This window comes from Coturnix japonica, chromosome 23 (assembly GCF_001577835.2).
Source record: "Coturnix japonica isolate 7356 chromosome 23, Coturnix japonica 2.1, whole genome shotgun sequence".
Taxonomy (NCBI): Eukaryota; Metazoa; Chordata; class Aves; order Galliformes; family Phasianidae; genus Coturnix; species Coturnix japonica.
The window spans coordinates 1,533,740-1,559,509 of record NC_029538.1 but is presented as its reverse complement, the minus strand read 5'-3'; the positions used below and the strand labels follow the sequence as shown (position 1 = coordinate 1,559,509).

General features: G+C 44.1%; 1 protein-coding gene across 3 annotated transcripts; it reads left to right on the top strand.

Moving 5' to 3' along the window:
- The first annotated feature begins 775 nt into the window (after nucleotides 1-775).
- KDM1A (lysine demethylase 1A) lies at nucleotides 776-25,471 on the top strand. Of its 3 annotated transcripts, none has more exons than XM_015883414.2 (20): nucleotides 813-848; nucleotides 1,017-1,100; nucleotides 3,649-3,814; nucleotides 11,753-11,886; nucleotides 12,466-12,544; nucleotides 12,643-12,735; nucleotides 13,562-13,668; nucleotides 15,002-15,083; nucleotides 15,408-15,502; nucleotides 16,579-16,721; nucleotides 17,237-17,327; nucleotides 17,643-17,777; nucleotides 18,236-18,309; nucleotides 18,578-18,689; nucleotides 19,047-19,179; nucleotides 19,922-20,109; nucleotides 20,461-20,575; nucleotides 21,257-21,384; nucleotides 22,089-22,235; nucleotides 22,847-25,471. In XM_015883414.2, the coding sequence occupies exons 1-20, from the start codon at nucleotides 828-830 to the stop codon at nucleotides 23,030-23,032; spliced, it is 2,313 nt and encodes a 770-aa protein (XP_015738900.1). In that variant the 5' UTR covers nucleotides 813-827; the 3' UTR covers nucleotides 23,033-25,471. The 3 variants fall into 3 exon arrangements, with proteins under 3 accessions (XP_015738898.1, XP_015738900.1, XP_032304871.1); XM_032448980.1 differs by lacking the exon at nucleotides 813-848 and adding an exon at nucleotides 8,288-8,347 and having other exon boundaries at nucleotides 860-1,100; XM_015883412.2 differs by having other exon boundaries at nucleotides 776-1,100.
- The last annotated feature ends 299 nt before the right edge of the window (nucleotides 25,472-25,770 follow it).

Sequence of the window (25,770 nt, the reverse complement as noted above, 5' to 3'; positions counted from 1 at the left end):
ACGAAGAGGTTTTGAATGCCATGGGTTTCTTATATTGTAACTGTAATAGCCGGTCACTGTGTTTAATGCAAGTATGAGCCTTTCTGCTGGAGTTAAATCCATGTTTGTCACAAGGGAAAATGCACAAGGGAAATGTGGGAATACGGATGAGCCAGAAGAAATAAATCACGGCCTCCTTGAAAATGAGGATTATTCTGTATTTAGTATTGATATAGGTGGATTTGTTCATCCTCTTCTCCATTCTGCTTCTGGGGGTGAAGAAGAATGTTATGGAGAAGTGAAGTTCTTTGGTCTTCCCTTTCTTGCTTGTAAGCTTAATGGTTGTAACAGCATTTCCACACCTCGGTTCCTCCATTTCTGTCAATTTTTGCCTAATTTTATGGTGTCTATTGCAGTAGTTCGATGCTCCAGCAGCACACCCACATTGAACTTAAATTCTGAGTTCTTCAGGGGAAGTTTTAATTCATTTGGGCTTAATTGAAACTGTGGGAACACAGAAAATACTGCATTAGAGTGATCACAGGCAAGTAATCCATGATACGGTTTGTATCACAAACTGTTGCAAATTACAAATCGTACAGGTTGGGGAAGGGTAAAGGGGCAAATGGAGAAGTGGCTTCTGCATCTGTCATGGCAGATGAGGCGTGGAATTGAGTTTATTTGTTGAATAAAGATGGAATTTAAGCACAGCCCTGAGGTGCAACGGATCCACTTCCCCATCGTGAGGTAAACCCGCTCGCTCGCGAGAGGAAGGCGATGTGACGGAAGTGACGTGAGGAGGCGGCGCGGTTCGCGCTCGCGGTTCCTTTGTGCGGAGCGGCGTTGCGATGCTGGCCGGGGGGAAGAAGGCCGCGGAGGCGGCGGGCGGTGAGGGCGGGCCCGAGGCCCCGGTGCCTCCGTCCGCTGCCGTGGGAGCGCTGGGTTCCTCCTCTGAGAGCGGCGCGGCCGCGGAGCGCACTCCTCGTAAGAAGGAGCCGCCTCGGGCCTCGCCTCCGGGTGGTGCGTCCGAACCGCCCGCCGCCCCCGCGTCCGGCGGTGAAACCACCGGCATCGCTGAGACCCCCGAGGGCCGCAGGACCAGCCGCCGCAAACGGGCCAAGGTAGGGGCGGGGGGGGGGGCGGAGCGGGGCCTCGGGACCGGCCCCATGAGTGGGGGGGGGGGTGCTGCTAAGCGGGGCTGTGCTGCGACCGTCGGGGGGTTGGGGTACCTTGGGGTTGGGGGCCTCTGGGGGTTCGTTTCGTGTGCCCTGATTTACAGTGCGTTGTTAACGTGGGAGCGATCAGTGCTGTGGGGATGCTGCTGAGGGTGTTAGTGATGTGGGTGGTCAGCAGGGATAGGGAGGTGATTGTCCCTCTCTACTCGGCTCTTGTGAGGCCCCATCTGTTGTACCGTGTCCAGGTGCGGAGCCCTCAGTACAAAATAGACATGGAGATTTTGGAAAGGGTCCAGAGGAGGGACAGGAAGATGATCAGGGGGCTGGAGCACCTCCACTATGAGGACAGGCTGAGGGAGTTGGGCTTGTTCAGCCTGGAGAAGAGAAGGTTGCGGGGTGACCTCATTGCAGCCTTTCAGTACCTGAAGGGAACTTACTGCCAGGAGGGGAGTAAACTCTTGGAAAGGGCTGATAATAGCAGGACATGGGGAGGGCTCTGGGATGCAGCGCTGTGTGGAGCAGCTGTGGGAATGGGATGGGTCTGTCTGGAGAAGAGCAGTGGGGGGGCAGATTGCTCTGTACAACTGCCTGAAAAGGAGGCAAGGGGGGATCATAGAATGACCTGGGTTGGAAGGGACCTCAAGGATCATGAAGTTCCAACCCCCCTGCCTGGCAATGCCACCAAACTTCTACATTTACTAGATCAGATCAACCTCTGCTTTTGGTAACAGTGATGGGATGAGAGGTGATGGCCTCAAATTGCACCATGGGGTTATCAATTGCCCATGGAGAAGGTGGGGTCACCATCCCTGGAGATGTTCCATAACCATAAAGATGTGGCACTGAGAGATGCAGTCAGTGGGCATGTGGGGGTGGGGTTGGACCAGATGAGCTTGCAGGTCTTATCCAACCTTAATGACAGCAATATTTAGCTGTGAGGTGTAAAAGTCTCCAGCAGCAACCTGCACTAGGTAACTCTCATTTTGATAGGGTCACTGGTGTGGCTGTAGAGGGCTTTACTTGCTTTGTTAACAGATAGGAATTACTGGGGTGTATTTTGGTGCTGCTTCTCTGTGTTGGCAGTATCCATTCCCTAAGGTTATGATATAGTGTTCCTAGAACTGCTTCCCACTAGCACCAGGCGGCCCTGCCTTGAGTCGCTGTGTTTGCGCTGTGAAATCAATGGAGGTTATCCAGGTTGATTAATAAATGCACCCGGGGAGAAGCGTGGTTTTTGTTGGGTTTTATTGTGCTCTGAATGCTGTGGGAGCTGAAGGAGGAGGAAGGGCTTTGGGGCAGAACTGCTTTCTGTTGGTTTCAAACACCTGTGATGCTGTAGGATTGCAGTGAGTTACCTTAGGATGGGAGCTTACAACAGATCCTAGAAGTGCTGCGTTCACTCAACTGTGTACAAACAGTGTTGGACAGAACTGGGTGTAAAGAGTTGAAAATGAGCAAATAACTGCACAGGTTGGTGTTGTGCTGAACGTGTGCCCTCCTGTGTGCAAGGCTCCCAGTGCTGCCTTGAATTGTGGCCGTTAATGACACTCCTTAATGAGACAGATTTGATGGTAAAAGTGAAATGTGCCTCTTATTTTCATTGCAGTGTGCTTGGGGGGCTGGCCTGCAGGGTATTGGGGGGGGCACCAGCTGCTTTCTTCTTCATTTTCCATTGACTCCCTATTTTGAGAACTACTTGGTTTTATTTCAGTAGAAATCAGGTATTAATGGGCAGGGAAATTGAATAGCAGCATATAGAGCTTTCCTGTGTTCCTGTGGGGTTCTCTTGGGGTTCCTGTGTTCCTTTCAGGTGGGCCATGCTTTTATTCTGATCTGGTAATATTTCTTTGTGCTGGAGAACAGCTAAAGAAATGTGGGGGTTGTATCTGCCTTGTTCCTCATGTTGGGAATGGGGCAAGGTGGGGCTGGAATCTTTCAGTTATTATGGGTTATTTTGTTTTGCATTGTATTTTATCCTTGCCACTATATCTAGCTCTGCAAGTTACCTCTAGGGGCCATAGTGCTCCTAGGGAACTTGCAGGTGTGAAACTTCTAAGTTAGTGCATTGTAAGGTCTGAATGAAGAGGTGGCTGAATCTGGCAGGGGGTGCAGAACTGGACAGGTGAATTGGAGTTATGGGTTGGGCTCTTGCAGTTTGTCATCCCTGAGTTTGACAGGGAGCTGAAGGTAGGGAGGAAAACTGCAGAGATCAAATGATGATGCTGGCTTAAGAAATGTGCAGAAACTGGGCTAAGTATTAGGAGAAAGCTCGTACTTTTGGGTGTCGAAGACGGGTGATGTTGTGGAGGTGAAAACATGGAGCTTGTGGAGCTGTTGAAGACCTGTATGATGTGGTTCCTGAGATGTAAGTCTGGCTGAGGTAGCTCAGGCCTCATCTGTGAGCCTGGAAGTGATTTTATTGCTTGCAGTGCTTGTTTTAGGGTTGGGACTTTGACAGCTTCAGTGTATTGATAGTGTGTTGTGTTTTCTGCAGGTAGAGTATAGAGAGATGGATGAGAGCCTTGCAAACCTCTCAGAAGATGAGTATTACTCTGAAGAAGAGAGAAATGCTAAAGCTGAGAAAGAGAAGAAGCTGCCACCTCCACCTCCACCTGCTCCTGCAGAAGAAGAGAATGAAAGTGAGCCCGAGGAGCCATCTGGTGAGTGAGGAGAGGTGTGCTGTTCAAGTCGTTTATTGCCAGAGATAAGTGGTGTCCAGGTGCAGCATCACAGAACCCCTGTCTGGTTTTGAGTGATTGTTCTGCACTTGTTTGATTGCTGGAAAGGAGGGTAAGAAAATGCAGGAGTAGCCTGGTGGAGATGTGCATCGACTGAATTCTACACTAAGCTAAACCTCTCATCCCAGAGCCTTGTAGTTCTGACTGACTTGTCTTTGGAAGCGTATGGACTGGAGTAGCAGCTCCCTCCCTTTAGCTGCTATAGCTGCTTGTGTACCACTGTTCTTCCTTGAGAGAGAAGAGGTGAGGTGTATTGGGGGTTTGCTGTGCAGGAGAGTCCAGTTAATTCACAGAGATTCTCATGGATTTCAGCAATGAACCTGATCTTAATTTCTGGCTGGATGCTGTTTGTTGGAACTTCAGTGCCTTCCTTGTTACCTTTGCCAGGTGCAGAGTGTTGCCTTGTGCTGAGATGGTCATTCTTCATGGAGAAGCTACTCAGAATCACGGGGTTAGCAGTTCTCATTCTTTACTTACACTGAATTTACAGCTGCCACCACTTTGCCTCATGTTGGTGTATCACTGTAGCAGCCACAGAATCACATTTTGGAGACTTCACAGCTCGTCATGTTTGATGATTTTAGCAACAACTGACTGGTTCCCAGTCAGTCACTGCCGTGAATGACTGTTAGCCTTCTTCTCTGCTGCTCTCCATGTACTTCTTTCTGTCGGACACATCTGAGCATGCAGAACTGTCAGTTTCAGGATACAGTGTCAGGAAATGCATTAAAGGCCAGCATTGCATTTTAGCTGTTAGAAATTGCCCCTCCAATCACTCTCCAGATGCAGGAATGCTGCAGCTCACGTGCGTGACTGAGATATATGCAAAGATAAAAAAGCTCCCCATGCTTGTTGTAGCTGATCTATTAAAAGAAATAGTCAGTTTTACAGTAGGTGCAACTGGGCAGATACGGGATTTACTATTTAATTTAACTGAGATCTTGGATTTAATTCTTGAGATACTATACTAAAACAATTTCCATGTACTCCTCATGTGCCATTTTCTGCCCAGAATAGTGATTGTTGAGTTTGGTTTAAGATAGAATCAATGTGAAGGAGGAAATGCAGGAGCAGAGGCAGCGGCAGGCTGGTGTTTCTGTGCACCAACAGTCGTTCTGTGTCCAGTCGCTCAGCTAAAAGCAGTTTTCCTACAGGCTGTGTGTGCTCAGGTCGTGATATTCTTCCCAGAAATGCTGCTGGGCTGGTGTGGTGTAGGGTCAGCAGGTGGAAGGAGGCAGAGTGTTCCAGCTGTCACCACCTAGTTGGGCTTGCTGTGTTTTTAGAGGGTCTGAAGGTGTGCACATCAGTGGCTCTTTTTGTCCTTGTCTTTATTTTCTAAAGCACAGACACCAGAGCATCCACTTGTCTATGTTGGCTGTTGAAGTTTTCTGAAACTTGTTATTCAAACACCACTGATAGGAAAAGGAGTAGAGTCCATTATATGTTCTCATGTAGGAGCAGTGCTGAAAATTAGGGAAGATATGGAAGTTAGTTTTCATGTTACTGTCTGTTTGTTGGCAGTGCAGACCTGGGACCTGTTGGCAGTGTTTGAGATGGTTGCTTTTTGCATAGAAAAGCCTGAATTGTACAGTCTTACAGAGATGTAATAGTAACAGCAGGTGTTCTGTTGCTCTAAAGTGATAGGAAGGTGATGCTAAAAGGAAATGAAACATGGCACTTCAGGTCATAGTGAAATGTTGCTCTAATTTGGACTGTGTTCCATTAACGTGTTCAGCTGTGGGGAACTTGAGATGTTGTGGGTATACAAGTCTGCTGAAGTTGCTGCATGCTACAGCAGTATTTTGTCATTAACAGAAGATATTCCCCTTAAAATGTCTGCTTCTCTTTATATGAAAAAGTAGTTTGACAGCACAGAACTCCCCAGTTGACTTTCAGTGCTGGGTGATATTTGAATTCCTGTTTGCTACTATCCCTTTCGGCATTCAGGAGCTTTCTGCTTTTGTTTTACTTCTGCAAGGATCATTTTTGTTGGCCTTCACCAAATCCAGTTTTCATCTTTGTACCTTCCTGAATCTCCTTTATGTGCTCCTGCCTTGTGAGCTCTATTAGCGTTCTCACTTGGCAGCCTGGCTGCTGCTTTCCAGAATTGGTGCAATTCAGTGCAGTCCTGATTTCTGTAAAACAAATGGTCAGACTTTAGCAGTGCTCTCTCTGCCTTTTCATCCGGATTGTCTGTTTTCCCCATTCAACTCAGTACTCATTTTTGGCCGTCCTTTGCTGCTATTCATTATTTTAAAGCATCAGATGAGTTTTTGCAGTAGGCTCCTTTGCAGACCTTATTCCTGTTCAGCTCCTGCTCTATTCTCCCCAGTTCATCACTCTGCTCCTGCACAATTTGTGTTCAAGTGCAGCAGTTTGCTGGATGGATCAGCAGTTTGCTTTCTGCTTTGTTCCTTAGCAGCTGGGATCTGACTTTCCCATTGGGAAGCAGGGAAAATCTGAGCCCTAGCGTGCCTTGTTTCAGCATTGCTCTATGTAGACTCTGCATAGTGCTTAGAGTTGTATCAAAGCAAGGAATACGTTTAGTAACCTAACATTAAAAACATTTTAGTTGTTACTAACACCAAGGAAATACTGTCTTTTTTGTAATGAAACCAAGAGCAGTTTCATCCCCTCTATTCAGTGCCCATGCTAACTCAGGAATAGTGGGTGCTGCAGGCTGATATCAGCATCTTTTTTGTTCATGCAAGTGTAACTTTCAGTGCAGATTTATGGCTTATGATAGGTTCCAAATGTTGATGCTTGGCTTGTTATATTCTCTTCCTAGCGTGGAAGCAGGTCATGTAATGCTGGAATATGTTCCCTGCAAAATAAAGCACTTACGATGTAAGTGAAGTTAGGAATTCTCTCCTGCTACTGCAGATGTGTTAGTCCAGAGAATCCCAAACTGGGACTTCAGTCGTAGCACAAACACTGTCTCAATCTCTGTTTCCTGAACTTTCCTGTTAGGGGACTGATGATATCAAAGTACTTTTTCTCCACTGCTGTAACTGCATGAAAATGTCCTTCTTGTATCAGAGCCGTATTGAGCAATGTGACAGGCAGTCCTTTTAAAGCTAATTGAGATTTGCAGTCTAGTATTAAAATTGAGACACTCGAGTGAGGAATTTTAGAGTTTTATTGAGATTTTTAATTACTGTAACTGTTCTAGTTTTATTTGTAGATGTCTAATGTAGCACTGTAGGTATTCATCTATACTGTCGAAATATGACAATGTTTGGTTTGTTAATTCCAATGAAATTCTTGAACTGTAGGAAGCTGCCATTCCATTTGAGTCAGTGGAGGTTTGTTTGGGCTCCAGAGGACACTTGGCTTGCAGACTGCTGGAGCACTTGCCTTGAAGCAGCGTTTATACAGGTGTTCATAGCACAGCATTGCTCAGCAGTCCTGCTGTGTTCTCCTGTCCTCCAGAGGTGTTGATTTTAGACCAGTCTTTGAGGATTGCTTACGAGTTGGACTTGGATCTAGCTTCTGTGAAGGTCAGCAGCTTGTGGGAAGGTGACTTATACTGGCTTTGTTCCTGTAGATACTGCAGCTGTACTCATCTCTGTTTTAGAAATACTCTGTTCCCAGTTGGGTTGTATCCCTATTCTGTGTAGTCCTAATGTAATTTTGAAACTTCTTCCAGTCTTTCAAATGAGAGCTTCTACCTTCCTCGTGTTTCCAGCTCTGGATACATTGACAGGCCGCTATCTTTCAGTGCTGGATATTGGTTATGTTGGCAACTGTGGCTTAGCAATACTGGCATGTGCTTGGCTTCAGAGGTTGGTTAGTTTGTTGGTGAATTAGGGGCTCTGAGGCCAAGATAATTGTTCTGAAGCTTTCATGTAAAGTTCCTTTCATCATCCTTCAAGGAAAGGCTTATAGCACAAAAAGGAGGCTCCCTCTAAAATAAGAGATTTAAATTAGAGGTTTGAACTAGCGGTTCAAACTAAGAGGCTTAAGAATGGTTCAGGCTATCCCCTTGTGTACGAGGAGGCTCAGGAGTCTCAAGGGCAAGGTGATCAAATTCTTAAGGTTCTGATGCTATCCATCTAGCAGATCTTGTCAGTAGGAAGTGTAATCTTATTATTCAAATCCTAGCTGTTAATGAAGTTGGTCATAAGTAATTAGCTACTAGGAATGCTACATACTGTGTGCTTCTTTATTTCCCAAACAAATCTGATGTAAAGGATCCAGTAACACAGATAACATCTTAGAAGACTGCAGAGTTTGGTGCCCCTGGACCTAGGTTCCAGGAGATGGGATTCTCAGAAAATGGGTTTAGTTAGTTGGTGACATTTAATACCTACAACGCCAACTGCCGGGCCTTTATGTCCAGTATGGTTTAACTTATGGAGTAAGGTCCCTGAGTTCTCCTCTTTCCTTCCACAGGACAAGCAGGAGGACTTTAAGACGACTATTTTGGAGGGTATGGAGACGGCCAAGCATCAGGTGAGGGTGGCGTTTGATGCTTGCCACTTAGGAGCAAGAGCCGCCAAGCTAGGGAGCGATGCTTGCAAGTGCGCATGGGTGTGGGTGTCCCAAACATAGTGAGGTGCAGGAGTTGTGTACCCACCTGTTTCTAAAGAGAAAACAAGAAAGTGAAGGGTATTTTCAGAAAGCACTTGAGGTCTGTACCACCTCCAGAAAAGGGTGCTAACCTGTGTTGGAATGTTTCAGGCCGATCTCTCATCCCTCCTTTCTTCTCCATGTTCGGAGGAGTCCAAAGATGCAAAAAGATGATTCTTACATAGCCAGTTTTTCCCAGTTTAAATGGCATGGGAAGCCCTGGGCCTCAGCACCGATAGGCCTTTTTTTCTCATTTGCTGGAGAAACATAGTGTGTAGTACGTGTCTTATTTTTTTTAAAGGGGTTGAGTTGGAGATGTGTCCCAATGGTTAGCCCAGGAGATCCATCTGTTGTGGACATCAGAAGTCTGCTTTTCAGTGGGCTTGGTGGCTGGTTGCACTCAACATCTGGTCCAAGCACTGATGCCAGCAGCATGCATTTGCTGTTTAATTCACAGAATCGGTGTCTTTGCTTTAAGTCCTTTGAGTGCTACTAAAAATCTTCGTCTGACTCTGCAGCTTTCACCTTCAGGTGAGGTGTGAGGATTAGGGTTGTAAGCCATGTAGTCAAAGGCTCCAGAACCTGGACCTTCAAGTTGCTCTTTTTGAAGCAAATACAAATTCAGGATGTTCGTCTGAGCGTGCATCCTTGCTGTTTCTCTATAAAGAAATGTAGCTGTGTTTTGCTTTATACCACTTATGCAGAATTTCTGTTATAGACTGTGGACTGGAGGACGCATTGCTTATTGAGGTAGGCATTGAGTGTTGGGAAGTTCGGCATGATTTGCATTACACATGTGCTTAGGGGTAAGCTGTAGCAGTGATCCCTTAACCAAGTGACTTCCCTTTGGAGTGTTGTTCATCTGCAGATGTGTCAGTAAGTTTTCAAACGAGCAGCAGCCCTCAGCATTCCTTCAGTGGGGATGAAGACGATTAAAACTTGGGCACATTGTTTGCTGATATGGAGTATCAGGAAGTGGCGTGTGTGGGTGAATGTGTGTGAAGAGGAGATAGCAAACCAGTCCAGGAAGAGACATTTCTGCATTCATTGAGAAGGAGAGCAGTGTGCAGTTCTGAGCTTCTGTTCCCTTTACCATGTGAAATAATACAGCAGGGTGATTTACCTTTGAGCTGTGTCACTGCCAAAGGAAACTCGAGGACATTTCTTTTGTTTAACGTCTGATGGTTGACTCAAAAAAAAACCCAACCAAAGTTCTCTCTTCACCAACAGAACCTTGGCTGTTTCTGAATTGTAACATCACATCTTGTGTTTTGTTAAGTATGTAGCGCTGCTCATCTGGAGTGGTTTTAAAGTTTGGGTTGTAAGAGGTGTGGCTTTAATCAGTAAATACAAACAGCAGAAGAACCACCATGGGGCTCTTTCTCAAGCAGGAGTTTCTCTGGTGTTTCAGTTACAAACACAAAGCTTCTCAAAAAGCTGCCATGTTGCTTGGAAAACCTGTACATCAGAGTTCTCTGCTGGCTGTCATTGCATGGCAGGCTGTGTTTCCTAAAAAGTACCCTGGGAATGCCCACTCACTTCAGCATGAGCTCGTAGGGGGAGCTGGGTAGTGAGTGTTCTCAGTCTGTGGCCAATCTGTCCCCATCGTGCTCAGCACGGGGCTGTGCCATCCTGCACAGTGCAGTCGGAGCGGTGGCTTTGGTTTGCCTGTTGTGTCATGGTAGGGAGCACAGGGTTCGTCACATGCATCTATTTGTAGATGTCCATTCGTAGTGTGTTTGGCACGGGGTTGGAGTGACAGGCAGCTGGAGGGCCCAGAGTTGTGTGTTACTGGAGGGGATTAAGCTGGCACTGCTGTGTTTCTTCCCCATGGCAGAACATTGCTGTCCAGAAGCATTATTGGTGTCTCAGTGTTTCCTAGTGTTAATTCCACTTTACTTCCTTGCACAGGCCTTATAGCCTCTGGTTTTAATTTCCTCTTGCAATTTCTTATAAGCAATCAGAGTGTTTTCTTTCCTGCTGCCCATCATGCAGTTAGATCTTCTAGTCTTTGCTTATGAATGGATTTTCATTCTTTTATTTATTTTGCAACCATTCTCTTCCTTAATTTCTTTTATTGTAAGAAACACTTGGAAGTTATGTGTGGCTGCACCAGAACGAAGTGAATTCCTGGTTTTCCCCAGGACAGCACCACAGGCATGTGGACTTAAGGCTTAAAAAGAAGCATTTTGTTAGTGGGACACAAGCTGCAAGCTTATAGTTTTTTTGATACTTATTACCATTTTGAACAATTTCACTTTCAGCACATAGTCTTAACCTTGCTGCATTATTGGTGTACTTTCCGACCCCCCTCTTGGGTTATATTGCTTTGTATCTTTTGAGACCTCGCTTCTGTCTTGTCTGAGGAACTGACTTGAGAACATCTGAGGTTCACAGTGCTTGTATTTCACATCTCAGCGTTCTGTTCTCCTTGCCACGCCTGCAGGGTTCCCTCTCTGCACTCCCTTTGTGCTGTAGTGCTTCCTACAGCTGTGCCTTGGTTTGCTGCTTTATATAATGTCCTAATGAGGTTGAGGCACGTGGGGCACATAGTTGCACCAAAAGTTCCCTGCCAGCGTGTTTGTTTGGATCGTTAGGTGTCCAGGTGCCTTTATGAACAAAGTCTTTCCAATATCTCCTGTTTAACATTGCTCTTTTACACATGGAGCCTTACTAAGGAGGAGACACAAATCTGTTGTACATGAGCTAGGGAGGGGGTGTTGGAATAGTTTAAGTAGAGTTGCATTTCATTGCAGTACATGTTATGGGTATGTAAAAAAATGGAAAAGAAGAAGCTAAGGTGGAACCTTTTGGCTTAAGGAGGAGAAACTCAGTGCAAATGTCAGCCTTGGGAAGGCTGTGAGAAGGGCTGTTGTGCTTGTATGGCATGGGCCCTTTGGTTTTGAATGGCTCCAAAGTGTTTCTCATACTATGTGACAGAAAGCGGGAGCTGCTCAGATGAAGGGCAGCACCTGAAGCAGTTGCGATCTACAGATGTTTTGCTGGATTTGAGTTCTGTTGCCCTCCTTATTGCTCAGATTGCTTTCTGCAGTAGAGCAGCTTTTTTATTAACCCCAGATGATGCCTGTAATTCAAAGAACTGTTGACTTGGGAAAGCTGCGTGCCTTCCAGAGATAAAGAAAAAGAGTAAGCAAAAGCCTGTCCTGAAGTCAGCCACTGTGTCCCCTCGTGGCTGCTCTGGGTTCAGTCACTAGGAAGTGCAGGCCAGAAACACTCCTGCAGCGGTTCCATTGCAGTGCATGTAGACAACTTGTTTTTCTATTGTAGGTGTGGAGGGTGCAGCTTTCCAGAGTAGACTTCCACATGACCGTATGACATCTCAAGAAGCTGCCTGCTTCCCTGATATAATCAGTGGGCCACAGCAGACTCAGAAGGTGTTTCTGTACATCAGGAACCGCACCGTAAGTGTATTGTAACAGTATTGATCAAAAAGATGCAGGGCAATTTTATACCAGTTTTGATTGTTACTGTGTCATATCATTAGCAGTAGATCTTTGCTTTTGTGATGGTGGTGTTTCATTCCTCGCATCCTATTGTGCTCTATGGGACCATCTGGGAAGTCAGCACGCATTTTGAAAGGCTAACAGTAGCTTTTATAAAGGGAAGTCATCTTTAAGATCCACCTTATGGAGTCCTTTAGAGAAATCAGATAGTGGCCTTTTTAAGTGCCTAAAAGTCAGAACATTTAAGGAGATGCCATTTGCTCATAGTAAGTTATTATGGGTAATAGAACTGGGTCTTTTATGTGTGACTAGGAGGTCACTAATTTGATGCATTTACATGTACTTTAAATGGTATAGGAGAGGTAAAATGGATTGTATTGATCATTAAAGAATGCTGGAAGGTGAAGTTCCTTGTAATGGATGCCGCACTGCAGAGAATGACTGTTACAGCAATTAATCTCCTATCAGTATTTGGTTACAAACACCTGGAAAATGCCTCTTTTGTCTTGCTTAATAATGTGTCTTACTGTTTAACAGCTGCAGCTCTGGTTGGATAACCCAAAGATTCAGTTGACGTTTGAGGCGACTATCCAACAACTAGAAGCACCTTACAATAGTAAGTCCAGTCTTTTCCTACCAAAATCATGCTATATGTACTGTTAGTTCTGTGGTGCTGAACACACAGAATAACTTAAAATCATGACAATTTTGCAGGTGATACGGTGCTGGTTCACAGAGTACACAGCTATCTGGAGCGGCACGGACTGATCAACTTCGGTATCTACAAGAGAGTGAAGCCTCTTCCAAGTAAGGAACTGGAAAGCTGTTTCAAGTCCTAGGGTTTCTTTTTATTCCTGTTTATTATTATTATTCTGCAGTTTATTAGGGCAAATCTTGGAGCACCTTTTATTGTTTTTAGGATTCTACTTCTTTAGCAGTAATAAAAGCTGGAAAGTCATTGCTGCATTAAGTTAAACACTTTTAAGAGGGCAAAATAAAGCGTGCAGGAAGCGTAATGGCAATTGACAAGTTCCCAATTGATGAGTGATGGGAGATGATCACAAAGGAAATGTACCCTTATTAAAAGAGATTTGCTATCAATTGTACCTAACATCTGACATCAGTGAGATTAACAGTGGTTGTATGAAGTTTTATTCATCCTGTGATAATTGACTTTAATGATCAGAAACTTCAAGTCTTAACCATGGGTGAGTGTTCTTGTATTGTAAGAGATGAGTGAAAGATGCTGGTCAGTACTGATCCAGCTCCAAAGCTTTCCAGGCTTTATTCTGCTGGGTCTGGAGGAAATAAAACCGTGATACATCATCTCACAGTAATTAATAAGAATCAGATTCTTCAAACAATTTCCCTCCTGAAGAATTATTTTCCTTCCTTCATAGATAAACTATTGTCCAATTTTTCATTCTCATTAAAAATACATTTGTCTTGTTTTGTTGTTACCATATTACATATATACATACATCAGCGCTCTCTGTGGTTAACTGTAAGAACTTAGTGCTGTCTGAACTGATGATGAGAAGGAAGCTGTTCTTCATTGCTGGTATCTTAGACACAACTGCTCACATTGTGGTTCTACATCCTGTAACTTTGTTTTTTTCTCTCCTTTGTTTAGCCAAGAAGACTGGGAAGGTGATCATCATTGGTTCTGGTGTGTCTGGCTTGGCAGCAGCTCGCCAGCTGCAGAGTTTTGGGATGGATGTCACGGTTCTGGAAGCCAGGGTATGAATTTCTGCGCTGTTTTACTTTGATACCGGATCATAATCAGTAAGGCATTGGTGCACTTGATAGACTGACTGGAAGCATCTCCACAGCGTGCTCAGAGTTGGGTGCACTTGGCAGCCAGCTGGGGCGTGTTGGAATTCTGATCTTGTCTCACTGGGAGCAAGTCTATCTGCTCTCGTTAGGGATGGATGAATGCTTTTGGGAACAGGTTGCCCAAGGAAGCTGTGGATGCCCCATTCCTGCAGGCATTCAAGGCCAGGCAGGATGTGGCTCTGCGCAGCCTGGGCTGCTGTTCGATGCTAATCTTAAATGAAACAAATTAAGCTGGCATTTACCTGGCTTTACTTTGCGACTTGGTTTTGTTCGTAGATGTGCTTCTAACACTCTTTTAGCACTGAGTGTGTGTGAGGTTTTCTTTATTGGAGTAATGCTACAGCCCTTCCTTTGTGCTGCGTGTCCTGTGGGACTGTGTGGCTGTTTAATGCTTCCTGGTGGATCCTTGCATTATGACTTCAGTGACTCAGGTGTAGCTTCATGTTCACTCACTTTTTGCAGCTTTTAGGCTATTATTAATGTTTACACACTTCTGAATTTCTGATTGGGTGTTGAAAAACTGAAATATACAATGTTATATGAATTAGTAATATGGGATATTAGCACCAAATTCACTGATCTTTCTCTTGGGTAGCATCCTGCTAACTGCACTGGAAATAGGAAAAGGGGCTTTTTGATTGTGGCTTTCTTTTGGATGGTTTGTTTATTTGTTTCCCTCTCCTGTGTTTAATATAGCAGGAATAGAATAGTTGCTCTTAAGTTAACATATCAAGAATCAAAACCTTTTATCTCCCTTACCAACATGGGCTGTTGATTTGTGGTTGTCTTCTGGGTTTATAGCTGTGTCTGCCAAGCAGCATAAATGGCCTTTCTAACACTAAAATCATTTCTCTTCAGCACATACAAATCATTTCCAATATTGGAGAGGAGCAGTAGGAGGAAATATAGTACATAATATAATCTGTCTGTGGGCAATGAAGGGATTTTCTTACAGTCACATTAAGTCCTACTGCAGGTGCAGCTAAATCTGTCCAAATTTACATGGGCTTCTTTTTATTTTATTAATGCATTTTCAATGTTTTATCCTTTAATTCAAGTAAATTAATTGCCAAAATTCATTTGCAGAGCTTCTTTACTAAAAGGAATGTACATTCTGTTCGCTGAACCTTTGCTTGTGAGAATGCTGAGCCTGTGTTCATGTCAAGTTTATGATGACTTTTATGTAAGAAGTGTTGCTGAACATTAACAGAGCTGTAATCTGTTGTGCTTTTAAAAGGACCGAGTGGGAGGAAGAGTGGCTACCTTTCGCAAAGGGAACTATGTGGCTGATCTGGGAGCAATGGTGGTGACAGGGCTTGGTGAGTTTTACAAAATAAAATGGAACTGGGGGAGAGAAAGTTGCTGGTCACCATAATATTAAAAATAGGAAGCTCTACATCGTTCCCTTTCCTGGCCAAAGTAATTGTGTTTGATTATTAAGAACAAGATGTTCAGGTTTGACCTCTTTGGTAGTTATCATTTGTGTCAGTGAATTTTCATAATCTCCTGAAGCTCCTGCAGTTATTGTGTAGCTGTGGAAGCTTTTATGTTTTGGGTCTCTACAATAGCTTTTAGTGTGTAGTCCTTATTTAATTGCAGATAGATATTCCAGATGTACTCTAACTGCAAAATATGTTTTCCAGGAGGAAATCCCATGGCTGTGGTCAGCAAACAAGTGAACATGGAGTTGGCAAAGATCAAACAGAAGTGCCCACTGTATGAAGCAAATGGACAAGCTGTAAGTCTGATACTGGTTCCATAAATCCTTCAAAAATAAGCAGTATACAGTATAAACAGTGTATTTGTTATCAGCCTACTGATCCAGCATGAGGCAGCATCCAGGAAGAGAGGGAGGGAGGGAGTAATGAACTCTTTGCTTTAGGCATATCTGCAGTCATTCTTCTAAAACCTGTTTCTTCCATGCTCATTTTTATTTGAGATTTTGGGTCTTTTATGGAAGCTAAGCTCCTGTTTGTTCCTCCCAGAGTAACTGATTTTTTTCCTCAGGCAGTTGACACCTCACTCCCTCTTTGAAAGAATTGCTTGTTGTGTTGCCTTTCCCTTTCACAGTCATAGCTTGGATGGGACCTCTCCAGGCCATCTGGCCTGGCCCCCGGCCCTATCAGGGACACCCAGAGCTGCTTGCCCAGGTCTGTGTCCAGTCAGCTTTTGAATGTTTCCAAGAAGGAGACTCCACACCTTCTCTGGGCAATGTGTCCCATTATTAGGTCACCTGCATGGCACAGAAGTGTTTCCTGATGCTCGGACAGAACTTTTTTTGTTGCATTTTGTGCCCATTGCCTCTTGTCCTGGCACTGGCTACCACTGACAAGAACTGGGCTCTGTCTTCTTTGTACCCTCCCTTCATTATGCCAAGAAATAATATCAAAGAATAATACCAAAGCTGCTGGTTACTACCATTAGCTTCTTGGTATTTCAGGCTTCAGGAGAGTTACCTTACAGCTCCTCATTCAGAACAAACATGAACAAGCGTTATGGAATCTAACTGTTCAGTGGAATCTTGCTCCCTATGCCTCTGGAAGGTCTCTTTAGCTCAATAATAGCAAGTCCTTTATTTGCTTTTCACTGAGACGTGTTCTGTGGAACCATGCCAAGGTTTGACTACCGTTGTTTGGAGGATTTCTCTTAAGACCTCATAACTAAGTTTAGACTGTACTGGGTAAGATAGTCTTCTGAAATTTTCTCTCTGCCACTCCAGTATTGTATCCCTGAAGCTCAGAGCTATGGTGACCTAGATTTTCTTTTATTTGTGAATAGAGTATTAAGAACAAAGTCTGTTCTTTTGGCTTGTAGGTTCCAAAAGAGAAAGATGAAATGGTGGAGCAAGAATTCAATCGTCTGTTGGAAGCCACCTCTTATCTCAGTCATCAGCTGGATTTTAATGTTCTCAATAATAAGCCTGTCTCCCTTGGTCAGGCTCTGGAGGTTGTCATACAGTAAGTGACTTCGCTCTTCACCATAGAATTTTGTATTTTATGGAGGATTACAACATAAAGTACTATGAGATGGTTATGATGCTCCTAGGGTGAACACTGCCTGCTTAATGGATGCTTTGGTCTCTTCTAGCTTCTTGTTTGTGTGTAGTTCCTATTTATTGAAGCACAATATGCCAAAGGCATCTAAAGTAACACATGTTTTTCTTGACTGCTTCCTGAAGGTCACTGCTATAGTAATTGATAGTGGATAATTGACTTAATGTGCAGGGGTGTACTGACTGTCTACTTATTCTACTGGAAAGGTAATGACATTTGTAATAGACCTTTTAATAATGCTAGATAATGTCAGGCTTGCATTTCAGCTGCTCAAGTGTTCTTTGTTTACAGAGACTTGTATGAGTGTTTTCTTAAAATATCCCATATGCTTTTATGCATTACATCTAGATCATAATAATGAGCTTTTTCAGTGCTGCTGGGATTTTATCCTGAGCTGACTCTTACTCTGCCTCTTCCAGATTGCAGGAGAAACATGTGAAGGATGAGCAGATTGAACACTGGAAAAAAATAGTGAAAACACAGGAGGAACTGAAAGATCTTCTTAACAAGGTCAGATTTTGTCCAGTGATTCAGTTTAGAACAGGAAGTTACCACTGTGTTTCTCCGGAGAAAACCCAAACAACACAAAACAGTTGCTATTAATGCTGTTTTTAAAGATAGCCAGCTGTTCTAAGGCTTGCCAGCAACCACTGCTATGACAAAGGAGGCCTAAAAGAGCTATTTTGATTCATGCTGCTTTTCTAACCTTCAAAAACTTCTTTCACTTCTTCAGAAATAATTAAGGAAAGTAACTCATATGAAATCTATCTACCCCTTTTTCTTTTCTTTTCTTTTTCTTTTCTTTTCCTACTTCACTTTATATAGATGGTAAATTTGAAAGAGAAGATCAAAGAGCTCCATCAGCAGTATAAGGAAGCATCAGAAGTGAAGCCACCTCGGGATATTACAGCAGAGTTCCTCGTAAAGAGTAAACACAGAGATCTGACTGCACTTTGCAAGGTAATGGATGACATGCATGCAGCGCTCAATTCAGTGATCTCTGAAGACTTCCCCAGCCAAGTAAAATAATCTCATCTAAGTGTTTCCACGACTCTCACTCAGTTCTAAGACGCTCTCAGAAGGCAATAGATTGTAACTCTGGGTTGATGATAATGCTGCATTTTAATACTTTAGTTAAAGTGTAGTGCGTTAACACGTTTAAGGTTTGGATTTAGCTACCTAAGTGAGATTGAGATCACTTCCTGTGGTGTGGCATAGGTTTCTGTATAAGAAACAGCAGAAGATTACAGCATGCTGAATTAAATGTTGGAAAAATTAAGAGCTGTATTTAGGTTTCACAGAAACCTACGAGTCGTGCTGTTATTTCTCTTGGAGCCAGATCCAGCAGGATGCTGTGCAGCCTCTCTCAGTCCTTTTGAACATGAGCTGAGCTTAACGTGAGCTCTTGTTGTGTTTAGGAGTACGATGAATTGGCAGAAACACAAGGAAAGCTGGAAGAGAAGCTGCAGGAACTTGAAGCCAATCCACCAAGGTAAGGATAGGAATGATAAAGATGAATAACGAGGAAAACAGGGCATTATTCATGTAACACTCTATTTCTGAAGGGAAGGTTCTAAGCTTGTTACACATGAACTCCGCTTTGACTTGGCTGAGTTTGGTTTTGGTGTTTGCTTTGTGTGTTTTGTTGGTTCCTTTTCTCCCACTGAGGAAGAACTGGTAGAATACATTTTCCAAAGCAGTGTGTTTACAGCGTCCTGCTCCAACAAGCTTAATGTCTTCTGTGTTACGTTCTCTTCCAGTGATGTTTATCTGTCTTCAAGGGATAGGCAAATACTTGACTGGCATTTTGCAAACCTGGAATTTGCTAATGCTACACCCCTCTCCACGCTTTCACTGAAGCACTGGGACCAGGTAGCTAATAATTAATACATTTGTTCTGCAGTCTATCTCAAAATCCATTTCATTCCCATGGAAGCTTCTCTATGTTAACTGTCTCAACACTCTTGAGGGCTACCTGCTTTAATATAAATGCTGATCTCTTGGATGTTGTCATTCCTTGATGAAATTCCAGGAAGCTTTCTCTGAATGTTGAAACGACCTGTAATAATACTGTCTCCTAAAACTCTTTATAGTTATTACTTGGTTAATGTAATAGGTTTTAAAATCCATTAGACTCATTCTTTTGAAAACGCTCTACAGAGTTGCTGATTATTCTCAATGGAGTGATGTGGCTGTTACAAACAGACTTTCCTGTGTCTTCATTTTTAGGACGATGACTTTGAATTCACAGGCAGCCACCTGACTGTGAGGAATGGCTATTCCTGCGTGCCTGTGGCCTTGGCAGAGGGGTTGGATATCAAGTTGAATACAGCAGTTCGGCAGGTTCGCTATACAGCTTCAGGTATGGAAACCACCTCATGATAACGACTGCTCTGAGGGAGAACAATCAAATAAATTACAGCTCAGTGCTTCTGGAAGAGGGTGGATCTCATGGAATGCTCCTATCTTAAGTTTTAGGTTAGAAAAAGCCATGTTTCTTACTGTGATGGGTTATGTAGGAAGCTTTAGCAGATTCATAAATCTTTAATGGGTTTTGCTTCTTTCTGTGGCTGGCTTGACTCCACCATTTTCAGCTGTAATTACCAATTAAGATGTTCACATTCATTCTCCAGTCTCTTCACACTGTTGTAACTGAAGTTTTTGGAGTAAAAGGGCTTTGCTGCAGATAACACAGACTCTGCTGTTAGAACTCTGGGTGTAAGATGCACAAGGAAGGAATACTGTTCTTCAGTTCGTTGATCTTAGGGAAACTCAGTGAGAAATTGATTCAGTGAGAAGCACATCCCACTGGCTGGGCAGTTATGCATGTATTTAAGTATCGTGAACCTTTAGGCTTATCCCATTGTGTCCCTTCTTGGATGCTCAAGTCCACGTCTTGATATTTCCACAGTGAGGTTGGAAATGATTGCTTGCCTTAGAAGTTAGGTTAAGCTTGGTAAAGTTTTCTCTATAACCTAAATGATTTGTGCTGTGGCTTTATGCTTTTATGATGGTCTTCTAAATTTTTGTTAACCCGGGGCTGAGGCCTTTATAACACCTCTTGCCTCACCAAGTAAATGACAGTTTTTCACTTCCTTTTCCAGGCTGTGAAGTGATCGCTGTAAACACTCGATCTACCAGCCAGACGTTCATTTATAAATGTGATGCTGTGCTGTGTACCCTTCCCTTGGGAGTCCTGAAGCAGCAGCCTCCAGCAGTGCAGTTTGTACCACCTCTCCCTGAGTGGAAAACTTCAGCAGTACAACGTATGGGATTTGGCAACCTTAACAAGGTCAGTCCTCATTGAGGGACCTGCAGTGGGGTGGAGGTTGTAGTGGATGGAAGGAGAATGTTTCTTCTGTTCCTCCTTTGCCAGGCTTTGGTGTTGAAAATTATCTGAAGAAATGTAGAGTCTTCTTTGTATCCTGTATGATTTGACACAGTAGGTTTAGCATAGCTTGGTAAGCAGCAAGCAATGTAATAGGATGGGTACTAACCTATGATACACAGTGATATACTTGCATGTCTATATCTCCAGATTTTCCTTCCTGCACCTTTTCTGTGATGAAAGTCAATTAATGTAATTGTCTTTATTTTCATTTCTATATTTTCTCTCCCGATTTTATTGATTCTTTGCTTCCAGGTTGTGTTGTGTTTCGATCGTGTCTTCTGGGATCCAAGTGTCAATTTGTTTGGTCACGTTGGTAGCACTACTGCAAGCAGAGGGGAACTCTTCTTGTTTTGGAACCTGTATAAAGGTATTTGTGCTGCATGTCTACCTCTGCCAATTTATTGTTTGAATAGATTCAGATCCAAAAAAGAGCACTCCAAAGAAGTATTTGCTGGAAGGCAAGTAGAAGCAAAGGGTTGCAGTGAATTAGGACAGAACATGGGACAGTTTGGGTTCACCACTGCTGAGTTTGAGGCTACATCTGTGAAATTACCTTGCTTCCCATTGGGTCAGATGGCTGAAAGGGGAGAAGTTAATTGCATTTTTTTGTGGATGTGTAGGTGAGAGTTCAAATGATAACAGGATGGTGGAACAAAGTAGAACTGACTGACTTTGTGATGCTGCAGTCACTTATTTCTGTTGTGTGTTGTATTTCTGTAGCATTTTGAGGGAGATTTGTTTAGCTTAGAGAAGGAAACCAGAGAGAAAATCCTTTCCCCTTTTCTACATGCTGTCCCTCCTGATGTGTTGGTTTTCAGTATGTCAGCTTTCTTGATAATTCCAAGTATAACCATAATGTATATTCATCTGTTTTCATCTTGGCAATTCAATGTGGTAGGGGATGATAGAGAAATATTATTACCTGTGGAATTTGTTGGTTTTTTTTTTAGCCTTGTGTTTAAACTGCAGATAATAGTCAGACTTGTCTGGCTGGAATGTTAAGATTTCAATAATTCACTTATTTTTCTCTCTCTTCCTTCCTGGTTAGCACCCATCTTGTTGGCCTTGGTAGCAGGAGAAGCAGCGGGAATCATGGAAAATATCAGTGATGATGTCATTGTTGGGCGATGTCTTGCCATCCTCAAAGGCATATTTGGCAGCAGTGCTGTGCCGCAGGTTGGTATGGGTATGTCCTCCACTGAGATGTCTGTATACCGCAGTAGTATAACAAGTAGATGGTGAATTTAATGTACCAGTTGGCAGACCAAATGCTGGAAGGCACGAGCAGTATTTCATGTAAGGAGTGGGTTCCATTCGTTCTCCTTACTGCAGGGTAATTGTAGAGCTGTTATTGAAAGCGTCTTTGTCATCCTCGGCCTTCTGCTGTTTTCTGTATGATGGTTAAGCATCCAAAGGAAGCAGCAGTTCTCAGTTGTGCTGAGTTCTCTTAAGTGCACTGTTACTTAACATGTTTGTAGTTTGGCAGCTTACATGTTGTAAGTCTGGATTCACCAAGCTCTCATCTGTGCTATCTAATGAGCTCTATAGAATGCAGAGCTTGTTGTGCAAGTACATCTTGTCCAAGTAGAAAAGTTAAACCAAAGCACCAGCACTTCACTGGAATGTAATCCAACCTCCTTGCTATGCTTTTCTTGTTAGTGTCTTCTCTTTCTGGCTGGGCTTTCATTTCCTTAAAATAGATGTAAATAGATGTAACCTGCACCAGCTTTCCTGTAGGTCCCCCTTCGGTACTGAGGCTCACAGCCTTCAGCCTCCAGGTTGAACAGCCCCCTGTTTATTCTTCACTTTGAATCTTTAGTATTTTATGCTGAGTAAAGAACATGAACTGTGTCAGCAACTGAAATTTCTCTTTTTCTCAGCCTAAAGAGACTGTGGTCTCCCGTTGGCGTGCTGATCCATGGGCGCGGGGCTCATACTCCTATGTAGCAGCTGGATCTTCTGGAAATGACTATGACTTGATGGCTCAACCAATTACTCCAGGACCAGCCATTCCAGGTGCTCCACAGGTGAGATATTTCTTCATAGAAATGTGTCAAAATATGATGGGTTTCTTTCTGTGAAGTCCAAAGGGAGAGAGAGCAGAAATTCTCTCCCAGACTGGGAGCCAGCACAGTTGAAGACCTGAGACAAGTCTGGTCCTTTGGGAAGATGAAGTCTTGAAAGCAAAAGCAGAAGGGGCTGTAGGGCTTTGTCTTTAAGGTGATTCTTATGGTGATACAAGTATAATAAACATAGCTATTGATAAAATGATTCTCTATGGAATATTTTGTGAGATCAAACTGCTCCAATCTATGTGCATTGCTGAAGCTTTCTTCTGCATGTATTGTCCTAGAGTTCACGTTCTAACATCAGACATGGTCATTTGTTTTTGACACATATGTAAGTTTTGCCATAGAATTGTAGATACAACAGTGAAATGCCTTTTCAGCATTTGCCACGAGGCAAATCTCTATATCAGCTTCTCCAAGTACCGTGTTTGAAGTAGAGTTCTATTGCCAATGTATTTGCTTTGATGCAATGCTAAGTAACAGGAAAGTATTTTTTCACATTATTTTTTACACACGTGGAACTGAATCTGTGCAGAAGCCATAACACTGTTCTCTGTTCCTCTTTGCAGCCCATTCCTCGCCTGTTCTTCGCAGGAGAGCACACAATTCGCAACTACCCTGCCACAGTACATGGTGCTTTACTGAGTGGACTGAGAGAAGCAGGGCGCATTGCAGACCAATTTCTGGGGGCCATGTATACTTTGCCCCGCCAGCCTACACCTGGGGTGCCCACACAACAAGCTACCAGCATCTAAGGGGATGAGGAGGGATCAGAAGAGGGCTAACAAAGCCACGGAGCTGCTGCTGGGTGAACTGCTTGGGATGAAGGCATTCATGTAGTTTGGTCAGAGTATCTACTGAAGGGACTTGGCCATAAGTTGCTGTTTTAGAATGGCCTTACAGAAGCCAGTTGGCTTGGCAACCCTTGACAAAAACCTCATGTGTCAGCGTATACAGAATCTTTTACTACCAAATTGGGCAGGGAGGTTTAGTTCGACTCTGGGTGCTTTCTGGAAGCCAAGCTTATAGTTGGAGTTTTAGAGGGTTTTGTTCTACCTATTTGTCTCTTTACAACCCAGTAATTGCAGAAGAGGCCCTTTAGAAGTTGGTTTCTGTGAACTGTAGAGCTTAGTGTAGAATTAATGGAAATTATTTTGCTTAATTTTGTTTTGAAGAACGTTTTTGACCAATTTGCTGCCTCCCCGGTGTTTGAGGCTTTGGTACAACTTTCCCTACCAGTGACAGAACATTGCACCCCTCCAGAGTGTGCCAAGCGTGCTGCATTGGGAAGTATTTTCAACAGAAGAAGTGACCCAAACTGGATATTCTGATGTTAAAAGCTAGGAAGAAGAACTTGTGTTTGTTTATATAGAGGCAGGGTTGCCCTGACAGTGAGCTTGTGAAGGACTTCATCTCATGATCACTGTGGGTTGTGCCTGGTGGGTTTTTAACCCTTTCTTTCAAAGCCCAAAGGGAAACTCTTTCTGCTGGGGTGAGGGGACAGTGTTACAGCTGCCAGGTTATCCTTAAAGTGACTCTTTTCTTTCCTTCTTCCTCACTCAGTGCACAGAACATTCATCTCATCGTGCAGGATGCTCCTATTTAATCGTGTAGGGCGTTCTTTCCCCCATCTCTGCTTAGCACTGTGTTTTTCTTCTCAGAACTTTTCTCATCCATCTTCCTAGAGGTTTACTTACATCTCTCTGTGATCTTTCACACTTTTCTACGTACCCCTTTTTAGGTAACCCTTTGTTCTCTCTGATGCTCTGTGTATGTGTGTGATCTGTCCCACCTTCTGTTCCACTGCTGGATTCATACCCACCCATTTCCTGCTCTTCCCTCTGCATTTTCACTCTCACTTTATTCCTGAAGATGATGCGCAGACAAACATGACTGCAACCCCCATTTATTTATAGCAGTGTGGGTTTTGTCTGCAGGCTTTCCTTCTTGGTATCATTGCTTCCACTTTTTTCTTGTGCCTCAGTCTTAAAGCTGGAGATCATTCTTCCATCTGACTGTATCTGTTTTCTTTATAGGCAGAGCTTCTGATGGGCACTGAGAACAGGGGATGAACTCTGTTATGGTGGAGACAGTGGGCTGAATCAGAGCTGGTCATCTTTGCTTTCCCTTCAGGAGATGAGGACTTGGTGGTGCTTGGTTAGGAACTGGAAGTCCAGCAGGGCACAAAGGAGCAGTGCCCAAGGGAAGGTTCAGAGGGCATAGGCTTATTTGAGACTGTTTAGGTAAAAGCCTACCTGGAATAGAGTCCTAGAATGGTTTGGTTTGGAAGGGACCTTTAAGATCACCTGGTTCCAGCCCGCTGCAATAGGCAGGGATACCTCCCTCCCTCCAGCCCATGTGATGCTCACAGCTCCATCCAGCCTGACCTCGAGCCCTCCCAGGGAGGGGGGCATCCACAGCCTCACTGGGCAGCACGTTCCAGCATCTCACTGCCCTCATGGTGGTGAATACTATGAGAGAAATGGTGTTCCATGGTGACAGTATAACAAGCCTCTGAAATCCATCAATAGCTGATCTGTTTTCTTGGCTGTTGTGACAGAAGGTGGGAAGTGGGTCTGAGGAGCATAGGGGAGAACACTTATCCTATGGCCAGCAGACCTGGATCAGGTGGCCCAGTCTGATGTTGAGGACCAGCCCTGCCAGGCTGTGCAATGTAGCTTCCATCCCTCATCCAGGAGCTGGAGCTCTGTGCTCCTTGCCCTTGTGTGACTCCCAGCACTTAGAAGCTGCAGGTAAAGAGCTGCTATCCTCCAGGGGCTGCCTGCCACCTCCCTCTGCTGGTGGCTCCCATTCCAACTCAGGAGCTCTCTGCTCTGGTCTGCTCTTCTTGCCAGGGTCTGTTTGAAGAACCTTCAGTACATTTTCCCACCACCTATGACATGCTGAGGAGCAGAAATCATTGCAATCAAATGGATCACTAGATCTTCTCCCTCTCAGCATCCTTCCTCGTGGCGTGGTTTCCTTCCAGCTGCTGCCCTGCCTTCCCCTTTTGCTGCCTATCTGTTAGCACAGCTTGGGATTGAAGGCAGCCAGGCTCTATCCCAAATGCATGCGATGGAGACTGGCTGCACCCTCTGTTTGCATCGCTCCCCATCTGTTCTCAGGGACTCACCGCTTCTCGCTCTGTGGGTACGTGAGCTGTATTTCTGAGAATAAAACCGATTGGTGCTGTGCTTTTGGGGTTGGTTTTTTGTTGGAGGGGGGTCTTTCTAGTTGAACCTGCTGTGCTGCAGATACACTGTAGGTGTTCAGTGTGGGCCGTGCCCTGAGGTGCATTGCTGGACTCAGGTGTGGGATCAGGGCTTGGACTCATTGATCCCCATGGATCCATCCAGCTCCGGGGCCTTCTGTAGGGTGAAGGGCTGGATACACAGCATTGCTCTGGGTGCTGAATGAACTCATGCACTCACTTGGTTGTGCTTTTTGGATGGGTAAGTGAGCAGGAAGGTGTGTGCTGCTCTTTGGCCCTCTG